Source organism: Octopus bimaculoides, chromosome 7 (assembly GCF_046866305.1).
Source record: "Octopus bimaculoides isolate indiv1 chromosome 7, ASM4686630v1, whole genome shotgun sequence".
In the NCBI taxonomy this organism is placed as follows: Eukaryota; Metazoa; Mollusca; class Cephalopoda; order Octopoda; family Octopodidae; genus Octopus; species Octopus bimaculoides.
Window position 1 is genome coordinate 82,404,971 of NC_142934.1, and position 25,000 is coordinate 82,429,970.

At 37.2% G+C, this 25,000-nt stretch overlaps 1 protein-coding gene across 1 annotated transcript in view; it reads right to left on the minus strand.

Annotated features, from left to right (window-relative positions):
- The window catches only part of LOC106871930 (transcription elongation factor A N-terminal and central domain-containing protein 2), a 160,180-nt gene that overhangs the window by 10,943 nt on the left and 124,237 nt on the right, over window positions 1-25,000 (minus strand). Inside the window, exon 3 of the mRNA XM_014918690.3 lies at window positions 5,529-5,722. Within this exon, the coding sequence (XP_014774176.1) occupies window positions 5,529-5,722 (194 nt within the window). The remainder of the gene's footprint in view (window positions 1-5,528; window positions 5,723-25,000) is intronic.

Genomic DNA, 25,000 nt, shown 5'->3' on the forward strand with positions numbered 1-25,000 from the left:
TGGAATTTAAATTATGATGCTGATGATGATGACTTACTACATCAAGTATGTTAGCATCCATTGTGTTATCAACATTTCCTGCAGCAGGCGTACCTTGGCAATAACAATTTTCTTCACTCATTCTCTTATATATATATATATAAATATATATAAATATATATATATATATATATATATATATATATATATATATATATATATATATATATATATATGTATATATAAAAGTATATATGTTCATGCACATGTGTATGTGTGTGGGTGTGTGTGCATAGACCAATTATAAATTCTTTGCTCTGTTTACTGTGAAATGGGAGGTAACTTCCTAAAGAGGTGTAATTAAATGGGCAAACTCAGCTATTCAACAAACAGAAATCAATAAAATGAATTACAACTTAAGAACCGAGGGAGGAGGGGTAATTGTATTAAAAAAAAAACCCTAGAAGGTGTTACCCCAGCATTGCCGCAGTCCAATGACTGAAACCAGAAGAAAAAAACAGAGAAAAAAGAAAATAGCAAAAAGGAACTAATATGAGAGAAATATCAGTTTTCTTCCAATAACTACAGCAAAAATTCAACTTACCTTACAGTATATATATATATCAATGAAAAATACAATAAAAATCAGATATAAAAATACATTTTATCTTTATCTATTCTTAGTGTCATTTCAATGTTCTAGTTTGCAATCAGATAAAATTTTAGTCAATTTTTAGCTGGAAGCACAAAAAAAACAAAAAAAAACAAAAAAAAAAAACAAAAAAACAAAAAGAAAGTATCTCATTCTTTTATGATTCCTCTTAAATAATATTTTTCTGAACAATCAGTTTATGTAATCTTAATTTACCTTACATTAACTGCAATTTTATTGCATTTTTTTTTTCCACACGACATATTTCATTGTCTAAATACTGTTCTTTGGTTATTAGATATTCTTTAGTTCCAAAGTGGTTGGAAGTGATAGTGATAGTAGTAGTGGCTGTAACTTGCCATCATCACATTGTTGTCACTACTAATACTACTACTACCACTGCCGCCGCTGCCACAACCAACGCCACTATCATCACCATCAGCATCAATGTAATTAGCCTAGCAGTTTCAAACCAGTGATGGAGCCTCAATGTAGCTTCTTGACCTGCTAGAAATAACATCTAAATCTCTTTCAAATCTCACTTTATCATCTCGAAAAGAAAGACACATGGGATAATGTAGCCCTTCTTAGTCAGGTATTTCCAAGTAAATGTGTGTAAAGTAATTAAATGTGTTCAAAATAAATTTCACATATTCTAACCTAAAAATATAATATCAACACATTATCACATTTAGTGCCCACTTTCTCATGCTTGTATGGTTCAGAGGGAGTTTTATGAGGCAGGGTTTCTACAGTTGGATGCTCTTCCTGTCTCCGACCCTTTCCTGTTTCAAAGCAAGGTAAAATTGCCCCATGGCTAGACATGGTTTTGCAGAATATTTTAAATGAATGGCGTTCATTATCCAAACATCACACAATGACAAGATAAGCAGACACAAACACATGCACACACACACACATATATATGTAAAGATTTATTTATATAAACACATTGGGCAAAGTTCAGAGAGCACCTACCCCTGCTGGTGACAAAGGGCCTCTCGCTCAGAGTAAAAGATAGACTGTATGATGCATGTGTGTGAACAGCCATGCTACATGGCAGTGAAACATGGGTTGTGACTGCTGAGGACGTGAATAAGCTTGCAAGGAATGAAGCTAGTATGCTCTGCTGGATGTGTAATGTCAGCATGCATACACGACAGAGTGTAAACGCCCTGAGCGAAAATTGGACATAAGAAGCATCAGATGTGGTGTGCAGGAGAGACGACTGCGCTGGTATGGTCATGTGTTGTGAATAGATGAGAACAGCTGGGTGAAAAAGTGTCACACTCTAGCAGTAGAGGGAACCTGTGGAAGAGGTAGACCCAGGAAGACCTGGAATGAGGTGGTGAAGCACAACCTTTGAACGTTGGGCCTCATAGAGGCGATGACAAGTGACCGAGACCTTTGGAGATATGCTGTGTTTGAGAAGACCTAGCAAGCCAAGTGAGATCGTAACCGCAGCCTATGCCAGTGCAGCATAACTGGCCTATTTAAGAGTACCCTTCAATCATTGGGCAGTAAACTGTGCTTGAGAAGACCTGTTGAGTCAAGTGAAGTCATTGTTGTGGCCGATAACAGTACCGCCTGATTGCCACCCGTGCTGGTGGCACATAAAAAGCACCATACATGTGTGGTTGATGCTAGTGTTGCCTGACTGGCTCCCGTGCCCATGGTACGTAAAAAGCACCATTCAAGCGTGGTCAATGCCCGTGCCGCCTGTCTGGCCCTCATGCCAGTGGCACATAAAAAAGCACCCACTTACACTCTCAGAGTGGTTGGCATTAGGAAGAGCATCCAGCTGTAGAAACTTTGTCAGATCAGATTGGAGCCTGGTGCAGCCTTCTGGCTTGCCAGCCCTCAGTCAAACCATCCAACCCATGCCAGCGTAAGCTGGAGGGGAATGAAGGTAGTATGTTCCATTGGATTTGCAACATCAGTGTGCATGACTGACAAAGCACAACAGTGTTGAGAGAAATGTTAGACTTAAGAGTGATTAAATGAAGTATACGGGAGAGGAGAATGTGTTGGCTTGGACATGTGATGTGTATGAAGAAAGACAGCTGTATACAGAAGTGTTTGTCATTGAAAGTGGAAGAGGGAGACCCAGGAACACATGAGATGAAGTGGTGAGGACTGATCTTAGGATGTTGGGGTTTATGGAGGAAATGACAGATGATATGAGGTTCTATAGAAGACCCATCCATGAAACTGAGTGCTAGAAGAGTTGTGTCCCACCCACATGTGACAGCACACTTTTCACCCACTCTACCCTAAGAAACTGAACTACAACTCCTCTTCTAACTGCATCTTTCTCTTCCTCACATTTCCTCTTCATACATTATGATTGTTTTCCAATCGCCTTTCTAGCCCTCACTCTCATGCTCACTGTATCACTGCTCTCCAGACCTCCAACACTCACACCCTATTTTTCTACCCAGGTTCTATGCTCAGATCCTTACTTGTGAGTGTACCCTACCACTAATCCATCTCTCTTCTGCCCTCTCTTACACTTTTGCTGTTTCCTACTCTTCCTAATCTCTCACTTTCCCTTTGGTCACTATCTCTCTCCTCTTGTTTTTCCTCTGACTAGGTAATTAAGTAACTCTTTTACATCAGCACACTTGTTTCTGACCTCTTTCTTGTACCTTGCTCCCACTCTCTATCTCTTGTCTCTCTCTCACTTGGCAACCATGTACCTCCTGTATATCAATACACCTATTTCTGCCTCTATATTTCTCTGTTACATACTAACCTTTCATCATTTGATAGTGGATCACCTCTAATCCTGCCTTTTTGTAGCAAGACACTTGTTTCTGTCTCTGTCTCTTAGTCACACTCTAACCTTTCATCCTCTGACACAAGTTCCTCTCCTCAAATGCCCCTGCCTCTCTCATAATTATTTGTCTTGTGAGTTACTTGGTTACCCTGCCAGTGCTGGTGCTATGTTAAAAGCATCCAGTCCACACTGTAACATGGTTGGTGGTTGGAAGGGAATCCAGCTGTAAAAATCATGCCAAAACTAACATAAAAAGCACTGAGTACACTTTGTGGAGCGGTTGATGTTAGGAAGGGCATCCAGCCGTAAAATTCCTGTCAAAGCAGACACAGAAGCATAAGGCAGTTTTTCTACCTGGCCAGCTCCTGTCAACTGTCCTACACATGCATGTATGCAAGATAGACATTAAACAATGATGATTACATATATATATATATATATATATATCTATATATATATACAAGAGGCAAGTGAAATCGAAATAACTTCGACGGATGGCACCCATGCCAACGTCGTCTCCTTCATTGGACACAGAAACTCGGCTTGTGAAGACCTGTTGAGGCAAGCGAAAGCGAAATCGTGATGGCACCTATGCCCTGGCACTTGTGTCGGTGGCAAGTGTAAGGACATTCGAGCGAGATTGTTACCAGTACCGCTGGCCTGGCTCCCGTGAAGGTGGCACGTAAAAGACACCATTTTGAGCGTGGACGTTGCCAGTACCGCCTGACTGGCCTTTGTGCCATTGGCACGTAAAAGCACCCACTACACTCTTGGAGTGGTTGGCGTTAGGAAGGGCATCCAGCTGTAGAAACTCTGCCAAATCAGATTGGAGCCTGGTGTAGCCATCTGGTTCACCAGTCCTCAGTCAAATCGTCCAACCCATGCTAGCATGGAAAGCGGACGTTAAACGATGATGATGATGATGATGATGATTACATATCTACATATATATATCTATTGTAAATTTATTTTTTTTGTATATTCACATTTGTGTTGTGCTTGTTTCCATCACTCTCTTCAACGTTTGCTCACTGTTCCCAGCAGCTATTCTCAGACAGACCCTTGGGATCCTACTGTAAGCAACCACCAGCAAATATTTCCGTGGGGGGGACAAACACAGACACACACACACACACACACACACTCACATACGCACATATATACAACGGGCTTCTTTCAGTTTCCGTCTACCAAATCCACTTACAAGGCTTTGGTCAGCCCGAGGCTATAGTAGAAGACACTTGCCCAAGGTGCCACGCAGTGGGACTGAATCTAGAACTATGTGGTTAGTAAGCAAGCTACTTACCACACAGCCACACCTGCGCCTATATGTACATTATTTTGTTATAAATATTCACAAAACAGATTCCGCATAAGAAAAATATATATATATATATATATATATATATATATATACAAAAAAAGAAACAATAGTTAAATCAGTGTTAATATATTATACAAAGGGAGCAGCTTATACGCCAACTGGAAATAATTAGAAGGGAAAGAAAAAAAAATCAATGCTATTTATATTATTTTGATTCTTTTGCCAAGAACAGGAGACAACTTTGGACAGGTTTCATTCTTATATTATGACCATCTTTGGTGAAGCATATATCTGAAAAGTAGGTTAGGTACCACTCATTTCATGCTTCAGTGGTTAGTAGTAATAAGATTAGTCAGCTGTAAAATCAACTGCATCAACATTATGTAAATTACCAAATTTTATAAAACCATCCGATTAATGTTAACAGAAAAAAAAAATGAATGTAAAATAGTTTTAAAAAAAAGGCAAATTTTATTATTCAAGTTAAGCACTCACTACACACACACACACACACACAGAGTCAAGCAATTTATTAGCTATAAAATCTTTATGCAGCTACTTGATATGTAAGAAGTAGCAGCTAGGTCTTCTTCAAAACATACCCTGTTGTCTTAAAAACTGGATACAGTTCTTTTATATACACTAGTTAATAATGCTGTTTCTCTATACACTGTGTATAGAACAAAGGTGGGATGATAATAGTAGGAATGTTTTTGATCAGAGCTGACTTGGGTTAAACGACAACAACAATAACAACAGCAATCTGTTAGAAAATTAATTTAAGTTTTAATTACCTCTAATTCAAAAGATTGAGCAATGAACTTCTTAACAGTTTCTCTTTTTTTCATTGTCGCTAAGTCATATTTTACTTCTACTGGAACAAGATTATTTTGAGTTTTGAAAAAGTTGTTCCATTCTTTACAAACTCTCTGAGCCAGTTGTCTAACTTTAGTATCTTTGTGGCAGCGTAACCGTTTAACTATGCGACCTGTCGAAATAGAGATCGAAATTCTTTTGATAGTTCTTTTGAAAGCCTTTTTTTAAAACAAAACAGAGAAAAAAAAAAAAAGAAAAACAAAATTAAAAAGAAAGAAGAAACAAAGAAAATAAAAAGATAAAACAAGATAAAATTAGTCTATTCTTTTTGGGTTTTTTTTGTTTTACAAAAAATTTAGCCTCATATCACGCACACGAAAAAGATAAGGAAAATAATGTAAAATAATATAACTCAAAGAAGAGCTGAAAATTTACAAAAATACGATAATAAAACTCTATCAACAACAACAACAATAATAATAATAATTATCAATATAGTAATAATTACATTGAGCATGATTGGATCTCAAATAAATAATAACGATAACCACAATCAGCACAACGCGTGGGTTTAGCAATGAGCTGGTATGCTGATCCTGTTCATTTCTTCTATTGATAGTGTCAAAAATATGTAAATTAGTTCATATTTAAAAAGGAAAAATGGAATAGTGTTCTAAATACAAACCCCTATCATGTACACACGCAATGCACATTAGTTTAGGTGTTGCTACTTGTTTGAACTGCACCAGTTATTTTGCTGGAATTATGAACAATTCAATAAATTTGAAAGACATAGAATATTAATATTATTAACAAAAGAGAAGCAAAAATGACGAACAAGGATTGCTTCCAGAATATTAGAATATGATGGAACCAGCAGAACTAGAAGGTACAAATATGCTAAAAAAAAAATAAAAACAAAATTTAATTATCAAATTTACACTGTCTTAGCAAAACATGTTTAACCCTTTTGATACCAATTTGCCTACGATAGCCCGTGGTTCTAAGGTACAAACTTCCTGTTTTAAGTTGTCAAAATTAAAACCTATCAAAATTTCCTGTTAATTTATGCTACAAATACTGAAGTTAATAATGGCAAAGATATTTCATTAAATTCATTTTTTCAAAAGTAATTGAAACCAAAATAGTGTACTGCAGCAAAAATCATCATCATTTAACGTCCACCTTCTATGCTAGCATGGGTTGGATGATTTGACTAGGGACTGGTGAAGCGGCTGGCTACACCAGACTCCAGTCTGATTTGGCAGAGCTTCTACAGCTGGATGCCCTGCCTAACGCCAACCACTCCAAGAGTGTAGTGGGTGATTTTTACGTGCCACTGGCATGAGGGCCAGTCCGGCGGTGTACTGGCAATAGCCATGCTTAAATGGTGTTTTTTATGTGCCACCTGCACAGGTGTCAGTCCAATGTTTTGTTCACATGCCACCGGCACTAGTGCCAGTAAAGCGAAGCTGGAAACGATTGCGCTCAAATGGTGCTTTTTACGTGCTACCAGCATGGGAGCGAGACCGCTGCTCTGGCAGTGATCCCACTCGAATGGTGCTGTTAGCGCTCCACTGGCACGGGTGCCAGTGGTAACAAAATGGTTAATCAACACTAAAGTGTTCATATTTAATACACTGTCTGTACTTAAGTACCTAATTTAAATTAGAATCTCAATCTGAACTCCATCATAACCATGACTGATGCCATGAGACTTCAACACCAGCATGATATACTAATGTATAAAGTTTCAAATATTGGCCAACACTAGTAAAGTATACTACTGTACAATGGTTATCCTGAAAGGGATGCAAAATAAGCATAACTTCTTTTTATTGACTAAGACAGGTCATCCAAATTACACATGTTTATAAAGTAACTCTTCTTTCTGGTCTTCTTCATTGCAAGCCAATAATAGGTTCCAAGTAGAAGCAACTTGCCATTACTGAGTTCTTGACAAAGGAAGAGGAGTGCAGGAAGTTCTTAAAAAGCTGACCAGGGAAAGCAGCTGAATTCTCAGAAAATGTTGCTTCAACAAACACTAAGGCAGGATATAGTGCTGATCTACGAAGTGTCCAAGCAAGTAGATCTGTTGGAATTTTCCATTTCTTGGGAGGATTGCATCAAGGAGACAAATTAGAGTAAGAGGAGGAAACATACTGAGCTGGTTGGGTCATATCAAAGTTAATGGGTGGTAAGCAAGATGTGACCCCCTTTCTAGTAGAATGTAGTGGGTTTGCAAGCCAGTCCTACTGCAAAGCTTACGACATGCTTAGCATGACGGGGGCCAGTCGGCAAAAAGCCATCAGGTTGGCTGTGTATGCAGCAGAGGATGCCTCAAGATGGTTGTGAATCATGAGGTGCAAGCCTTGGAAGGAGCAGTGCTAACTGGACAAATGCTGGGACTTGATCAACCCTGGTTGAGTTACCTGATGTTGAAAGACCTCATGACCCAGAAAACATCACTGATAGTGTGTTCAGGAGTGTCACAGGGTCATATAAGGAAGAACTGTGTTTCTCACACAGAAGAGTGCTTAATTCCTGCTTTTTCAGCCTGAAACAGCTACACTATTTGAATTGCAGCAATGTGCAGTTCAGAATACCCCTTAGTTTTCAGATTGCTCTGTCAAATGTAATACTTATTTATTCACATTGTTTTGAATTAATCTTGCATTATCCTGTAGCTTTGTGATTTGGATGATCTGCATTTATTTTTAGAATGTCATAGCAGTATGGTCAAGAGAGGCTGGACCTGACCTGTTTGAACTTAAAACAAGTAGTAAATTTTGGCTGGATATGGCCAGTTTAAATGCTGAAGGGTTAAGAGTTAATCAAGACATGTAACCTCAGTGGTTACAACTAAATTATTGTTAACAGATTTAATGTACTGAACATTAAAAGCTATTGGAAATACTTACATAGTAAGCAAAATGCAGCAAATATTAGCTCAATAATTAATATCATTTTAATAATTTTAACATGTAGGGGAGACAACTACAGTCATATAAAGTGAAGTCTGTGTTGCTTAGCTGAGGAGGTCTAATCCAGAGTTTTTAGCACTTATTTGGTCACATGTAGACAGACACCTTTTGACTCTGCCACTCTTGACCCAGTGGAACATCCAGGATGTGCCAGCTGCAATGAGAGGGCAGCACCAGCAGTAGGCTGGTACTTAGTTTTCAGTAAAGAGCACTGGAACAGTGTAAAATGAAGTGCCTTACTCAAGGACACAATATACAGTCCAGTCTGGGAATTGAAACCACAGCCTTTATAATCATGAGCATAATATCCTAATTGCTAGGTCACTTACACAAACATATATCTACATAGACATATACATATAAGTGCAAGCATGGCTGTGTGATTAAGAAGTTTCTCTCCCAACCAGATGGTTCCAGGTTCAGTCCTACAGCATGGTACCTTGGCAAGAGTCTTCTGCTATAGTTTTGGACTAACCAAAATCTTGTCAGTTGATTTCATAGACAGAAACTAAAAGAAGCCACTGTATAGGTGTGTGTGTGTGTGTGTGTACATGAGTGTGTGTGTATGTGGTGTGTGTGTGTATATGTGTGTGAGTGAGTGACTGGTTTTGTATTTCTGTCTAGACATGTGTTTCATGTTGTGGTTGTAAACAATAGCTCTGCTATGGTGTCATTTGCTTGCAACCCACTGTGAAACCATGTTTGGGCTTTTTGATACAGCTTGACATGTAATGTTGTTTTTCTAAACAAAAGGCTTATTTTAGCATTGTTCGTTTTCAGTTCTCTACGTTAGCATGTCTGGGCTGTTTGTTGCCTGATAGACTGGCAGATTATTACTTTACTAGGGAAAAGATTGCAGCTGGCAGCAGGGAGAGCATCCAGTTATGGAAAAGTCTGGCCCAACATACTCCCATCTGACCCATGAAAGCATGGAAAAGTAGACATTAAAGTGATGATTATGACGATCCAATATATATAGAGAAGGGGGAGAGAGAGAGAGAGAGAGAGAGAGAGAGAGAGAGAGAGAGAGAGGTGTGGCTGTGTGGTAAGAAGTTTGCTTCGCAGCCACATGGTCCTGGGTTCAATCCCCTTATGTGGCATCATGGGCAAATGCTTTCTGCTACATCTTCAGCCTACCCAAAGTCTTGAGAATGGATATGATAGACAAAAAAGTGAAAAGAGTCAATCACACACACACACACATGCTACATGGCAGTGAAACATGGGCTATGACTGCTGAGGACATGTGTAGACTTGAAAGAAATGAAGCCAGTATGTTCTACAGGATGTGTAATGTCAGTGTGCATACACGACAGGGTGTGAGTGCCCTGAGAGAAAAGTTGGACATAAGAAGCATCAGATGTGGTGTGCAGGAGAGACGACTGCGCTGGTATGGTCATGGGTTGTGAATGGATGAGGACAGCTGTGTGAAAATGTGTCACACTCTAGCAGTAGAGGGAACCTGTGGAAGAGGTAGACCCAGGAAGACCTGGGATGAGTTGGTGAAGCATGACCTTTGAATGTTGGGCCTCACAGAGGCAATGACAAGCGACCAAGACCTTTGAGGTATGCTGTGCTTGAGAAGACCTGGCAAGTCAAGTGAGATTGTAGCCGTGGTCTATGCCAGTGTCGCATGACTGGCCCATTTAAAAGTACCCTTCAATCATCAGGCAATGTGCTGTGTTTGAAAAGACCTGTTGAGTCAAGTGAAATCATTGTCATGGCTGATCCCAGTACTGCCTGACTGGTACTTGTGCTGGTGGCAGGTAAAATGCACCATTCATGTGTAGTCAATGCCAGTGCCACCGGACAGGCTCCTGTGCTGGTGGCATGGAAAAAGCACCATATGAGCATGGTTGATGTCAGCGCCGCCTAACTGGCCTACATGCTGGTGACATGTAAAAAACACTCATTACACTCTTGGAGTGGTTGGCATTAGGAAGGGCATATAGCTGTAGAAACCTTACCAGACCAGACTGGAGCCTGGTGCAGCCTTCTGGCTTGCCACTCCTCAATCAAACGATGATGATGATGAAGGTATATATATATATATATATATACACACACACACACACACGTGTGCGCGCACACACACATAGAGAGTGAGAGAACACCATCAAAATAAGAAGGAAAACAATTTTCTTAAAATTTCATTAAATTAGAATATGAAGGAACTGTTGCCGGTATTATCCTGTTGTGATAAAAAGAAAAAAATTCATGACGAGCTAGTTAGAAATCAAAGAAATTTTACTTTGCTATATTTATAACAAACTTTTGCTTCGTGAAAGATACAAACTTTTGTTTTAAAATTGTTAACTTTGCTACATTTTCAAAGAATCAAATTATTTTCAGTTTCAAAAAACACTATTTGACAACTTCCTTTTCATATTCATTCATCAATAATTGCTTATCTAAACTGAATCTTAGTTTCTTAGATAACTGGATTATTTTCTCTTCATTGAATTACAATGAAGAAAGATTCACTTACAGAAAGCTATATATCTTCCCAAAGTGAAGTAATTTTTTGTCATTAGTATTACTCCATTTTTGATAAAGCAATTTACTTCAACAAACTTCTCTCACACCTCCTAACAAAAGTGAGCAGAGAAAAAAATGTATTTTGGTAAATTTATAAGCTATTTTTACATTGAATTCAATTGTTTTTCTTCCTGTTTTATCAAATATGACTATTTTATTTCCTGGAAGATAATTCATTTAAAGCAAACATCATGTGAAAATTAAATAACTAGATAACACTGCACCGGAATAGTAAGACAACATTTTTAAAAAATACAAAAAATCATGATGCAATGCTATTATAAAGAATTATACTGTTTATTTCAGATTGAGATTGCAAGCATTAAATCTCATTTTTAAGATTTCAATAGGAATAAAATTTGTTTATAAAATTTATACCTAATTCAGTGACAAAGTTTGCAAACTGTTTTTCTGTCCTTAACTACCATATTGAGCAAAGTTGTGTAGACAGGTATCATAGCAAGAGATAAGGATTAGAAGAGATTTTACAAGCTTAAAATATCTTTTAATGAAAGATTTGTTAACTATTCTACTTAAAAGTATACATATAACTGCTATCACAAGAAAGTTCAGTGCAACATAATTATCGCTAATGATCAATCAAATTTACCCGTTTGGCAGGAGAAAAGCTCTTGTTTCCAAACTTGAAACAAGATTATTTATTTTCTATTTATGGATTCCAGGAGAGTAAAACATATTTTAGTTCTTAGGGTTTATCATTATTTCAGATACGAAAGCAATGTTGGCTCCTTGAAAGATTTAAGTAGGAAAATGAAGAAAAACAAAATGTTTATATGATAATTGCATGACTACGTGGGTAAAAAACTTGCTTTGCAACCAGGTGGTTCTGAGTTCAGTTCTACAGTGAAGTACCTTGTCAGGTATCTTCTTTAGCCCTGGGTCGTTCAATGTCTTATGAGTGTATTTGGTAGAGGGAAACTGTCTGGAATCTCTTCATGTGTGTGTGTGTGTGTATCATCATCATCATTTAATGCCCATTTTCTATTCTGGTATAGGTTGGATCTACGTATACCTGTGTGTCTTTATGTCTGTCTCCACTACCACTGTCTGATAACTGCTGTTGGTTTGTTCATGTCCTCGTAACTTTGGGCTTAGGGATAAGAGACCAGCAGAATAAAGTATTAGACTTAATAAAAACATTTATGTACTGGGGTTGATGTGCTTGACTAAACCATCTTCAAGGTGGTGCTCCAGCATGGCCACAGTTCACACAGTTGACTGAAACAAGTAAACATTCAAAGATAAAAGATTTGGGATATAAATATTTCATAGTTTTTATCTTTCACTTGTTTCAGTCATCGACTGTGGCCATGCTGGGGCACCACCTTGAGGGATTTTTCATCAAATGGATCAACCCCTATACTTAATTTTTTAAAGCTTGATACTTTCTCATTCAGTCTCTATTGCTGAAATACTAAGTCACAGCAACGTAAACACTAGCTGTTGGTGGGGTCCAAACATCGACACAAAGACACATACACAAGTATCAAAACCATAATGATATTCATGGGGCAGCTGATGATGGAGGTATGTTGGATTGTTGGTATAGCTGTTTTTGTATATGTGGAGAAGTATTATAACACATCCTTTTGATATATATATATATATATATATATATATATATATATATATATATATATATATATATATATATATATGTATGTATATATATATATATATATATATATATATATGTATACATATAAATTTAAGGAATGGAGTGAACGCATGTTATAACTGCATACTTTATTCCGACATATGTTTCGAAGAATTACAATTTATGCGATCCATAGGAATCGTCGATGTTAAAAATGTAAACTTCTCCTCAGGGAAATGTATGGGGATCATCTTAAACGTAAGACATTATGACCGAGTATGTATATATATATGTATATGTATATATGTATATATATGTGTGTGTGTATGTGAAGGTGCATGGCTTAGTGGTTAAGGTGTTACACTCATGATTGCAAGATCATGGGTTTAATTCCCAGATCGGGCATTGCATTGTGTTCTTGAGTAAAGCACTTCATTTCACGTTGCTCTGCAATCATTTCGTCATCTGACATGTAGCACATGGTACACCTGTACAGGTAATGTCAACTGTGTGGTTGTTCAGTAAGAAATTCTCGAATCGTCATATGTCGTCTAATGATGGAAGTGTCCATCTTATATATATATATGATGGGATTCTTTCAGTTTCTGTCTACCAAATCCACTCACAAGGCTTTGGCTGGCCCAGGACTATAGTGGAAGACACTTGCCCAAGGTGCCATGCAGTGGGATTGAATCCAGAACCATGTGGTTAGGAAGCAAACTTCTTACCACGGAGCCATGCCAACACCAAATGAATGAATTTGCCAGCAAAGGTTTGCTTTGTAGCTTCTGTCCCATTCTTGAGTATTTCTGATTCATCATAGAGAACTTGTGAAAGGAAAAAGTGTTAATTAGCAACCCGTTGTTAAATCTTCAATCAAAAATGTAAAATAGCAACGACGACAACAACAAGTAAATAAATAAATGAATAAATAAGTAAATAAATTCTAAAGTGAAGCAACAGAGGCTGATATATATACATTTAACATAAATAACAAGATGAAAAAGAATGCTGCCATTTCAAACAGTGATAAGTTAAAACAATACAACTAATATACAGAAATACAAAATGGCACATTTATCTCACTTAGACTAAATAAACAGAAAGAAATAAAGCAATAACACAAATTAAATATTCCAGTTTCAAAAATGTCATGAAGTAAACAATGTGTTTTACCTAATTTCAGTAAACTAGGTGAAATAATTATACCTATACGATTTTACAAAAATTATCTATTCTAATATTTATATTATAACTATTCCCCCTTCTCTTAAAAACAAACTATAAATCAAGTTGGACAGTTCGTGTAAGACTTTGATAAGTTCAGTTGTCATGAGAGGTGGAGAATTGCATGCGTATGTGTGAAGTGTATCTATGAGAGAAAGGGCTATGGATATGGATATGTATATATACATGTGTGTGTGTGTGTATGTATGCATGCATGTATGTACATATGTATGTATGTATGTATGTATGTGTATATATGTATATATGTATATATATATGTATGTATGTATATATGTGTGTGTGTGTATGTATGCATGTATATATGTATGTATATATATATATGTATATATATCTATATCTATCTATACATATATGTATGTATATATGTATGTGTGTATATATATATATGTGTGGGTGTGTGTATATATATACACACACCCACAGAATCCTTTGTGTTTTTGTTTTTATTTTTTGCATTTACAATTTATTCTTTCACCTCAACCACGAGCTGGCATACACAGGTGCTTACAATTGTCAAGTATTGCCTCTAACATTTACTTTATATATATACATATATATATCGAGAGAGAGAGAGAGAAAGGTACCGTGGACATGAAAAGTGAAGTGTTGCATGTGTGTAAAAAGGGTGGATATATCTATGTTTGTGTGTGTGAGAGAGTGAGTGAGAGTGTGTGTGTGTGTGTGTGAGAGAGAGAGAGAGAGAGAGAGAGAGAGAGAGAGAGAGAGGTGGGTGGGTTTATAAATTCAAACGCTATGAGAAAATGAATGCAATCCCTTTGGCAGAAAGCAAGAGCGCATAGGAAGCAACTGACACAAAGGTGTGTTGTGAGAAGGTGAGGTCATGTGTGGGTGGGGGGGGGGGTGAATCGGTAAAGCCAAGAGAGAGAGAGGGAGAGGAAGAGAGAGAGAGGTGAGTTGATGTGAAAGACTCAGGGAGGAGTTTAGAATTGGAGAGGAGGTGCAGAAACAGCCAATGTGCTAAGCCAGGCAAGAGAAGGTGGTGGTCGTGGTGGTGGTGGTGGTGGTAGCGGTGGTGTTAAAGAGCGGGAGAGAAATGTAGAGGGAACAATATGTAAAAGAAGCAAGAGGTGTAGGAGAAGGAGACGAAGACCAATTGCATCTAGAAAATTACTTTAAAATATTTAAATCATATCATTCTCTCTTTCTCTTGTTCAAATTCCAAATTTTATCTTTATTCTTTAACTCGTGTCAGTCATTGGACCGAGGCCATGCTGGGGCACAACCTTGAAGGGTTTAGTCTAACACAATGGTTCCCAAAGTGGGCGGTACTGCTCCCTTGTGGGTGGTGGAAAGATCAAGAGGGGGCATTGAAGAGAAGTGGGGTAATAATAGGGTGGCCAAAAGGGGCAATGGATGTAACCTCCGCCCCCCCCCCAAAAAAAAATAATGTGAAATACTGTCGTTTTGAATTTTCTGCAGAAAGTGGTCTCCGTTTATGGTGCTGAGTGGGAGGTGTGTGTGTGCTAGGAATGTGGTTTGAGTGTCAAGGGGGCAGCACCCCCAAAAAGTTTGGGAACCACTTTTTCAACACATCGATTACAGTACTTGTCTTGTAAGTCTGGTACTAATTTTATTGGTGTCTTTTGCCAGAGTGCTAAGTTAATTGGCACTTTGGTTACTACGGTGAAGGTTTCAATTGATCTGATCAATGAAACAGCCTGCTCGTGAAATTGGCATGCAAGTGGCTGAGTACTCCACAGACATGTGTACCCTTAATGTAGTCTTCAAGGAGATTCAGAGTAACACAGGATATGACATGACTGCCCCCCCCCCCCGACGTACAAGTTCTACTCATTTTTGCTAGCTGAGTGGATTGCAGCAACATGAAATAAAAGTGTCTTGCTCAAGGACACAATGCAACCAAATACCCAACCACCAAGCCACATACCTTCACAAAGTTCTAAGTTACATGGACATAAACAAACCAACATCTGTTGTACCTGGTGGGAGTGGGGGGTGACAAAAACTCAAAGCCACACACACACACACACATGATAAGCTTCCACACAGTTTCCATTTAGTAAATCCACTCATAAGATATTGGTTGGCCAGAGATAATAGTAGAAGACACTTGCCCCCAGGTGGGACTGAACCTGAAAACATGTGGTTGAAAAGTGAGCTTCTTAATCATTTTACTGAATCCATGTATAATTAAGGTCACAGGAGATGCAGTTGTTCGTTTTCAAAACCAATCACTGACCAGAGTCAATGTCCAATTTATCTTAATTAAAATTTAAACCATCACCATCACCATCATTAGTTTCATATGACATTGCTGATGTCATTGTTTAACCCTCAAGTCAGCTCTGACTGAATAAATCTATGCTCAGGTGTCAAAACCATGACCATCCCACCTTTTCCTCAGGCATCCTTCAAATTATGCCATCCTAAAAAGCTGAAGGACACCCAAAATCTCCATCAGCTTTTTTTAGGATGTTACGAAGTGATGTGAGGGAGATTTGGCTCTTATTTCTTACAGGTTAAGCAACCACAGAGGCTTGTTCAGAAGCTCATGACAATGTATGGATGTCTTTTTCCTATTTTAACCAGTATAACAAGAGTTTGCAGTATAGCATACAGCCAAGTATTTCAGATTAATCTATTAGGGCCCGTCTCCTCAAACTATCTTTGATCATCACCACCACCACCACCACCACCTCCGCTGCCGCTACCACTGCTACCGCCACCACTAAAACCACCACCACCACCATCATCATTTAACATCCATTTTCCATGTTGGATGGTTTGACCAGAGCTAGTAAGGCCGCCAGGCCACACCAAGCCCCATTGTCTGTTCTGGTATGGTTTCTATGGTTGGATGCCCTTCCTAATGCCAACTACTCTACAGTGTGTACTGGGTGCTTTTTCTGTGGCATCAGCACCATTTGCTTTTAGCATGGTACCAACATGGGTGCTTTTTATGTGGAACCAGCACCAGCATCAATTCTGCTGTGGCAGACAGGTCTTCTTGAGTACAGCAATGTGCCAGATATCTCCATCCGTAGTTATGTCCTTCATAAGGCTCAGTGTCTTGAGATTGGCCTTCATTTGATTACATTTAAGAGTACTTTTGATAACATTATCAGCCATTATTGAAAGGATCACCTAATGTACTCTACTCAAGAAATTCATATCAGTCTTTAAAAATATACAGGTACAGGCATACCTGAATGGTTAAAAAGTTAATTTTGCAACCATTTGGTTTTGGGTTGACTCCCACTGCACAAAACCTAGGGCAAGTGTCTTCTGCTATAACTCCAGGCTGACCAATGTCTTGTGAGTAAATTTTGTAGATGGAAACTGTGTCAATAGACGATGGACGAGACGTTTGCAATTTCTTGTTGTACAACCACATAGATGACTTGTTTATAGTGATCAAATGTTTTTGTGCTGTCCATTAACTCACACCCTCCATCACATCAACATTGCTTATATAGGTGCACAAGTGTGCCACATGTCAGATGTCAAAATGACTGCAGTGAAATGAAGTATTTTAGTCAAGAATACAATACATTGTCCAGTCTAAGAATTGAACCCATGACCTAGTGATTGTGAGTATAACATCCTAGCTACTAAGCCACAGGCCTTCACTGTATGTATATATGTATGTATGTATGTATGTGTACATGTATGCATGTATGCGTGCATGCATGTATGTGTGTGTATATATATATTTGTATGTATGTATATGTGTGTTTTCTTCTTCATGTTTGTGTTTATCCTCTCCGCCTACTGCTCAACAACTAGTGTTGGTTTGGTTACAGCCCCATAACTTATCAGTTCAGTTAAAGGAACTAATAGAAAAAGTACCAAACTTTAAAAATAAGCACTGGGGTTGATCTGATCGATTAAAACCCCAAAGTGATACCCAAGCGTGGTGTAGTCCAACGACTGAAAACAAGTCTACAACAAAACATGAAAATGTTTAAGAATCCTTAGAATATACAGAATATTCTCATTTAACTCAATCATATTTTGATTCACAATCAAATAATTTCCAGTTCAACTTTTAAAGGTCATTTTATACAGTCTAAACAGCCCCAAAGCAATGAAGTTATTTTCTCTAAATAGTTAATGTTTCCAATCAAAAAATTTTTCTGAGACAGTCTCATAATAAAAGACATCTTTTTATGAAATATGCATAATAGGTGAGAACTGCAAGTATGGCTGTGTAGATATGGTGTTTGCTTCATAAGCCAAATGGTTTGGTGTTCCATCCCACTGCATGACAAGAGACTTCTGCATTAGCCTTGAAATGACCAATGCTTTGTGAATACAACTGGTAGACATAAACTGTTCAGAAGGGTGTGTGTGTGTGTGTGTGTGTGTGTGTGTGTGTGTGTGTGTGTGTGTGAATGTTTAGTTTCCACATGACAGTGATGCCATCTTTGTGAAGGCATGTGCTGCACTCATAATTGTAAGATTGAAGTTTCAATTCTTGAACTGGGCAGTGCATTGTGTTGCATTCTTGAGCAAGACACTTCATTCATATGGCTCCTCTCCACTCAGCTGTAAATGAGTTCCCAGCTGTAAATAACTGGGAAGTTGACTCTATGATGCGCTAGCATCCTCTTCAGGGGACAGAATTGTCACTTATATGTAACAGAAACGGGGTTAAGCCCTGGCCTTATGAATCCTAGGACTCAGGAGGCAGGGAGAGAGAGAGAGAAAGAGAGCTGTTATGCTTACATCTGTAAACAACAGACCCTGTAGATCTGCAATTTTGGCTAGATAAAGAAGAAAAAGAATAAACATATGTTACTTGAATAAACAGGTATAGTTTGATAACAGGAAAGGCATCCAGCCGTATGAAACTTCTATCCAGCCCATGCCATCATGGAAAAAGCAGATGTAAAAACAATGATGATGATGATGATCATCATCATCATGATCATTCCCTCTGCCCTATGCAAGTATGGTCAGAGGGAATTTTCGACAGCCAGATGTCCTTCTTGTAACCAAACCTCACCTGTTTTCAAGCAAGATATTTCCCTGTGGCCAAACACGTTTTTCATGGAAGTAACATAGCTTGCATGATGTGGTGCTTGTTTACAAGCATTACATGATGTCAAGAGAAGTGTACAAGCACACACACACAACAGGCTTCTTTCAGTTTTTATCAACCAAATTCACTCACTAGAGTTTGGTCAGCCTGGGGTTATATTGGAGGATACTTCAGCCAGGGTGCTATGCAACAGGACTGAACTGAAGAGATGGCTGGGAAGCAAACTTCTTAAACACAGAGCCATGTGTGTGACTGCTACTAATGTAGTGTGATCTATTAAAAATAATTAGTGTGATTTTTTTAATTACATTATGTCTCTGTAAAGGTTTTTTTCAAAAATAGACTGCAAAAAATGCTAGATATTGTCTCCCCCATGAACTTATGGTTGAATAATAAATCAAGCAGTTAATATCAGATAAAATAGTGATAGATGTAAGATAAACATTAGGAATTAGTAAGAAAATTTCTAGAATGATGTCTTCTTATGATAACAATCATTACAAGACAGGAAAACTGATCATTGTTGTAACTGTCTGACCCCCAGGTCAGCTGTGATAACTTTGTCATTTTAATATTTTTTCAAACACAGTGTACAATACAGTTTCCCTAATCTGGCATTTCTGGGATCTGGGTAAAGCTGGATTATCAAATATGCAAGTGTACTAGTATTTAGTCTTAAAAAAAGAACAACAAAACTAAGTCTTTTAATTAGGTCATCAGACATTTAACAGTATTTTTCAGGAGCTTCAATCTCTGCTAAGCTTCTTTTTTTCTTTTCATTTTCCTTTTTCTTTATTGCTAGGCAAATTATGCTTACAAATGCAATGCCATGTTTAAATTTTCTCAATTATCCAACTGTATACACCCAAATAAATCTCTGCACTCCTCTAGTTTTCAAGTAATTGCTTGGCATTTTCAATGATATTGCCACTGAAGCTGGCTTTCAGATCACTTTTCATTAAACCACTTAACATCACATCTATTTCTGAAAATTTTATTAATTTATTTATTATTTTTGCTTAACTCTTAACATCCTGTTTGACATAATTCCACCCAACAGTACATATATCTGTCAGTCTTGAAACCACCCAAGTCAAACCAAAATTGTTTATATTCATTTTCAAGGAAGTCCTAAACTATTCTAATCTAAAAGAGACAACTTTAATCCCTGCCTCTAACGTTTTTTTTTATTTTTACTTATTTCAGTCATTAGACTGTGACCATGCTGGGGCACCGCTTTGAAGAATTTTAGTTGAACAAATCAACCTCAGGACTTATTTTTCCAAGCCTGGTACTTATTCTATCGGTTCCTTTTGCTGAACCGCTAAGCTATGGTTGCCAAGTGATGTTGGAGGGGGGGGACTAACACAGACACAAACATATACATATATATATACATATATATATACATATATATACATACATATATATACATATACATACATATATATTTATATATATATATATATATATATATACACACACAATGGGCTTCTTTCAGTTTCTGTCTACCAAATCCACTCACAAAGCTTTGGCCGGCCCGATGCTATAGTAGAAGACACTTGCCCAAGGTGTCATGCAATGGGACTGAACCTGGAACCATGTGGTTGGGGTAAGCAAGCTACTTAGCACACAGATACTCCTGCACCTTATTCTATTTTTTGCTGAACCGCTAAGTTACAGGGACATAAACATACCAGCACTGGTTGTCAAGCAATGGTGGGGGACAACAGACAGAAAGACACACACACACAGGGGCTTCTTACAGTTTCCATCTACCAAATCCACTCACAAGACATTGGTTCACCTAAGATGATAGTAGAAGACACTTGCTCAAGTTGCCACACAATGGGACTGAACCTGGAACTATGTGGTTGGGAAACAAACTTCTTACCACACAGCCATGTTATATTTACATTCTGTAATATTTGCAATTAACTCTCACTGCATTGATTAAATTTTTACTGATGATGTAACTAACACACCAATCACATGCAGATCAGTCCTCAAAACTGCTTTCTTTTGGCCAGTAAAAATACAATGTGTATACTACATAATCTGAAATATGGAGAAATCTGGGAAGTATCCCACCATCAAAAAGTTCCTATGTCTAAGTTCTCACACAATAATGGTAAAAATCAACCCACAAGTTGCTGAATGTTAGTGGTTTATTCTCAGAATTTTTTTCTAATCAAAACTTCGATGCATACATGGGCATGTTGTTTAGAAAGGGAGTAACTCAGCTTTCCTGTAAATTTCATAATGAAAAAAACTACAAAAAAACTACAAACTGCCATGGAGAAATATTTTGCTCTTGTTTGCAATCTTTTTATGTCCATGCCTCTTATTAATTATATTTATCATAACTGTTTCTTATTTCTTTATTGCCCACAAGGGGCTAAACATAGAGGGGACAAACAAGGACAGACAAAGGGGTTAGTCGATTACATCGACCCCAGTGTGTAACTGGTACTTAATTTATTGACCCTGAAAGATGAAAGGCAAAAGTGCTGGTCTTGCGTCAAAATTTGTAACAAATAACATCACTTGTTACAGATTTAATAATATCATTGGTTACTGGTTTTCAATAGCCCAACAATAGCCCTCTTCTGATGGAAGTGACAAGAGAATGCTTCACTCAATGCAGAACAAATATATCAAGGATCTTTGTTACCTTTTTTCCCTTTTCTCACCAATTCTTCCCTCCTTTGCCAAACAGACACACACACACATGTGCACTTGAGATTGTAGTTGATTGGATTAATTTATATTTAATGAAGAAGAGGTCAATGTCAAAAACAGAGTGCACACACATGCACACACACAAACACACACACACACAAACATACACACACATATAATTCCTCATTTCCTTATAATATGGCCAGGATGTTTCAAATTTCAATCTCCTTTTTGTAAAGAAACTGTTTCTTATAAGGAAACGAAAACTGAAACATCACATCCTGGCAAAGTTTGCATTAAGTTTTAATGTATGTAAGTTTTAATGTGTGTGTATGCAATAGACTTCCACACAGTTTGTATTTATCAAATAATATGCACAAGGTATTGATTTACCTAGTATTTGTAATAGGGAAGGGGCTAGGAGAAATTAAAAGGGAGCAGATAAACTGCTACATTTAAGGCTGTGAGTTCAATACCTAGTGGTACATTGTGTCCTTGGGCAAGACACTTTATTTCACAATGCTCCAGTCCACTCAGCTGGCAAAAATAAGCAGTACCTGTATTTCAAAAGGCCAGCCATGTCACATTCTGTGTCACACTGAATCTATGTTAAGGGTACATGTGTCAGTGGAGTACTCAGCCACTCACGCATTAATTTCAAGAGCAAGTTGTTCCATCGACTGGGTCACCTCGAACCTCGCTGGTGTATCCGATGGAGTACCAGTTCTTCAGACCTTAAACTTTCTTGAAATTGTCTTACATCAGGATGATGAAGGCACATGGTTAAGGTGTTGCACTCACAATCACAAGATTGTGGTTTCAATTCCCAGACTGAGTGGTGTGCTGTGTTCTCAAGCAAAATACACACACACATTCTGAAAGCAATGAACAAAAACTGAAAGAAGACAGCAGAGATGGGACAAATTTTAACAAATGTATTAGCTTAACATTTGAAAGGAAGTAAAGAATCTTGATGATTAGGAGGTTAGTCTTTCGTCAGAAGAAAAATACAAGAGAAAAGTGCAAGAGAACTGAAAGAGAAAAAAGTGGTTTGAGGAAAAATGAGCAAGGGGATTAAGGGCCAGGTGAAAACATAGTACTATGAGGCAATTGAGAAGAAAAGAGGAGTAAGGGATACATATGTAGGAGTCTATCCATGTATTGAGTTGGCATTATGGTTTGAGGTGTAAATGGGCTTTCTTTTTGGTAGAGGGATGTGTGTAGAAGTGTGCAAGTAGTATGGAAGTGTAGAGGTGTGGGTGGTCGGTTGGTATGATGTGGAATTATATTGTGTGTGCGTAAAGCTTGGAAGTAAGGAGGTAGTAATGTGTGAAAGCATGAGGTGAAAAGTAAAACAAGAGGAATGGGAAGAGTGTTGGAAAGAGTGTTATGCATAAGAATATGAGTGTGAAAGGTTGTTGACAGAGAAGTACTAGAGGAACAGGAGGAAATATAGAGAAAGAAAAATTACAATACAACAACAGTGCAAAAATTAGTGGAGCCACATGGAGGGGCAAAGAGCAGGTAATAGAGGTGTGAGCATGTATCAGATCAGAAGATAAAGCATATCAGCAAAAGGGAGAAAAATAAATATAAACAAGAGGTAAATCAAAAAAACCAAAAGAATTACGCAAACCGAAAATAAATAGAGAGAGAGAGGGGGAGGGGGAGGGAGAGAGAGGGGGAGGGGGAGGGAGAGGAGAGAGAGAGAGAGAGAGAGAGAGAGAGAGAGAGAGAGAGAGAGAGAGAAGTAATTTACAATGAAACTGATGAAAAAAATCATAATGCTGGTGAAAGGTCTGTGGAAGTTATATTACTGGTTCAAAGTCAGGGAAGATAGAAGCTGAAGAATAAGAAATGAGCAAAAGTGGTGTATGCATATGTAGAAGGTTTATAATACAGAAGACTAAAAAGAGAAAAGAATTTATATTCATACATAAATATATATATGCATATAAATATATGTACATATATTTTATAATATATTATTATTAATATCAGGAAATCAATATTAGAAAATTCATCAGAAAGATATAAACATGTGTAGAATAATTGTTGTATTAAAAATATATGTAAATATATAGAAGTTTAAATATATAATGATAATAAATATGTCAGTTTAAAAGTTTTTAATTAAGTTTTAAAGCATCTTACGATCGTTTCACGGAAGTGCTGTCCTAATAATGGAATCCTATATTGATAAGCATTTATAGACAACTCTTCTGCTCTTCAGAGATATAAACTTTGAATTTTGTATAATTTATCGAATGTTAGCTTATATAAATATATGTACATATACAAATATATACAAATATATACATACTATGAATTGTAGTTTCTTGAATCTGAGAAAGATGGTTCTGCAATTTCATACTGAACAACCCACATAGACGATTTATTTATAGTGATAAAATATTTGTGCTGTACATTAGCTCACACCCTCCATCAGTTCAATATTGGTTGTACAGGTGTACAGTGTACAGTATATCGGGTACTGAAGTGATTGAACATCAACATGAAAGAAAGTGCTTCGCATAACAACAGGACGCACTGCCCGGTCCAGGAGTTGAACCAATGATCTCGTGATTGTGAGTGCAAACCCTAACCACTGTATCACATGACCTAATACATACATACATCTAATATATATATATATATATATATATATATATATATATGTATATATATATATACACACACACACACTCGTACATATATATGTATGCAAAGAGAGAGAAAGAGAGAGAGGGAGAGAGAGAAAAAGAGATAGAAAGAGAGAGTGTTAGGAAAGATAACAGTATATAAGAGAGAGAAAAACACATGAATTATAACAGAACAAGGAAAGAAAGTGAGAAAAGGAAAAGAAGCAACTTGATACGTGGAGACAGCAAAAGAGGGTGTTGAAAGGAAAATGTAAATTTACTTTATATTGTTTAAACACTGACTGACAATAGTTTAGTTTAAATTTTCATATAAGAATTGTTGATTTCTCAAAGCAATAAATATTTCACCTTGACATTCGCTACAGACATTTGTTTTTATTTCGAATCTTGTTATAAAGGGTATGTCTAAATATAATTGAATTTAAATCTATTGCTTTTTGAAATAAAATTTTATGTAAATGCAGAAATGTATATTGTAAATATTGATATCAAAAACGATTATAAGAAAAATAAAAGTGCTTTGCCTTTAATATAATTCAATTAAAGATAACACAAAACCTATACCTGAGAGTTGCCCAGAAATACCTTTTTTCCTTGCCTTTATTTTGTGTGTAAAAATATAATACATATATGTGAAAATATATAATTGAAAATACAAATTATTAAAAGAGTCTTTGATGTTATAGATATA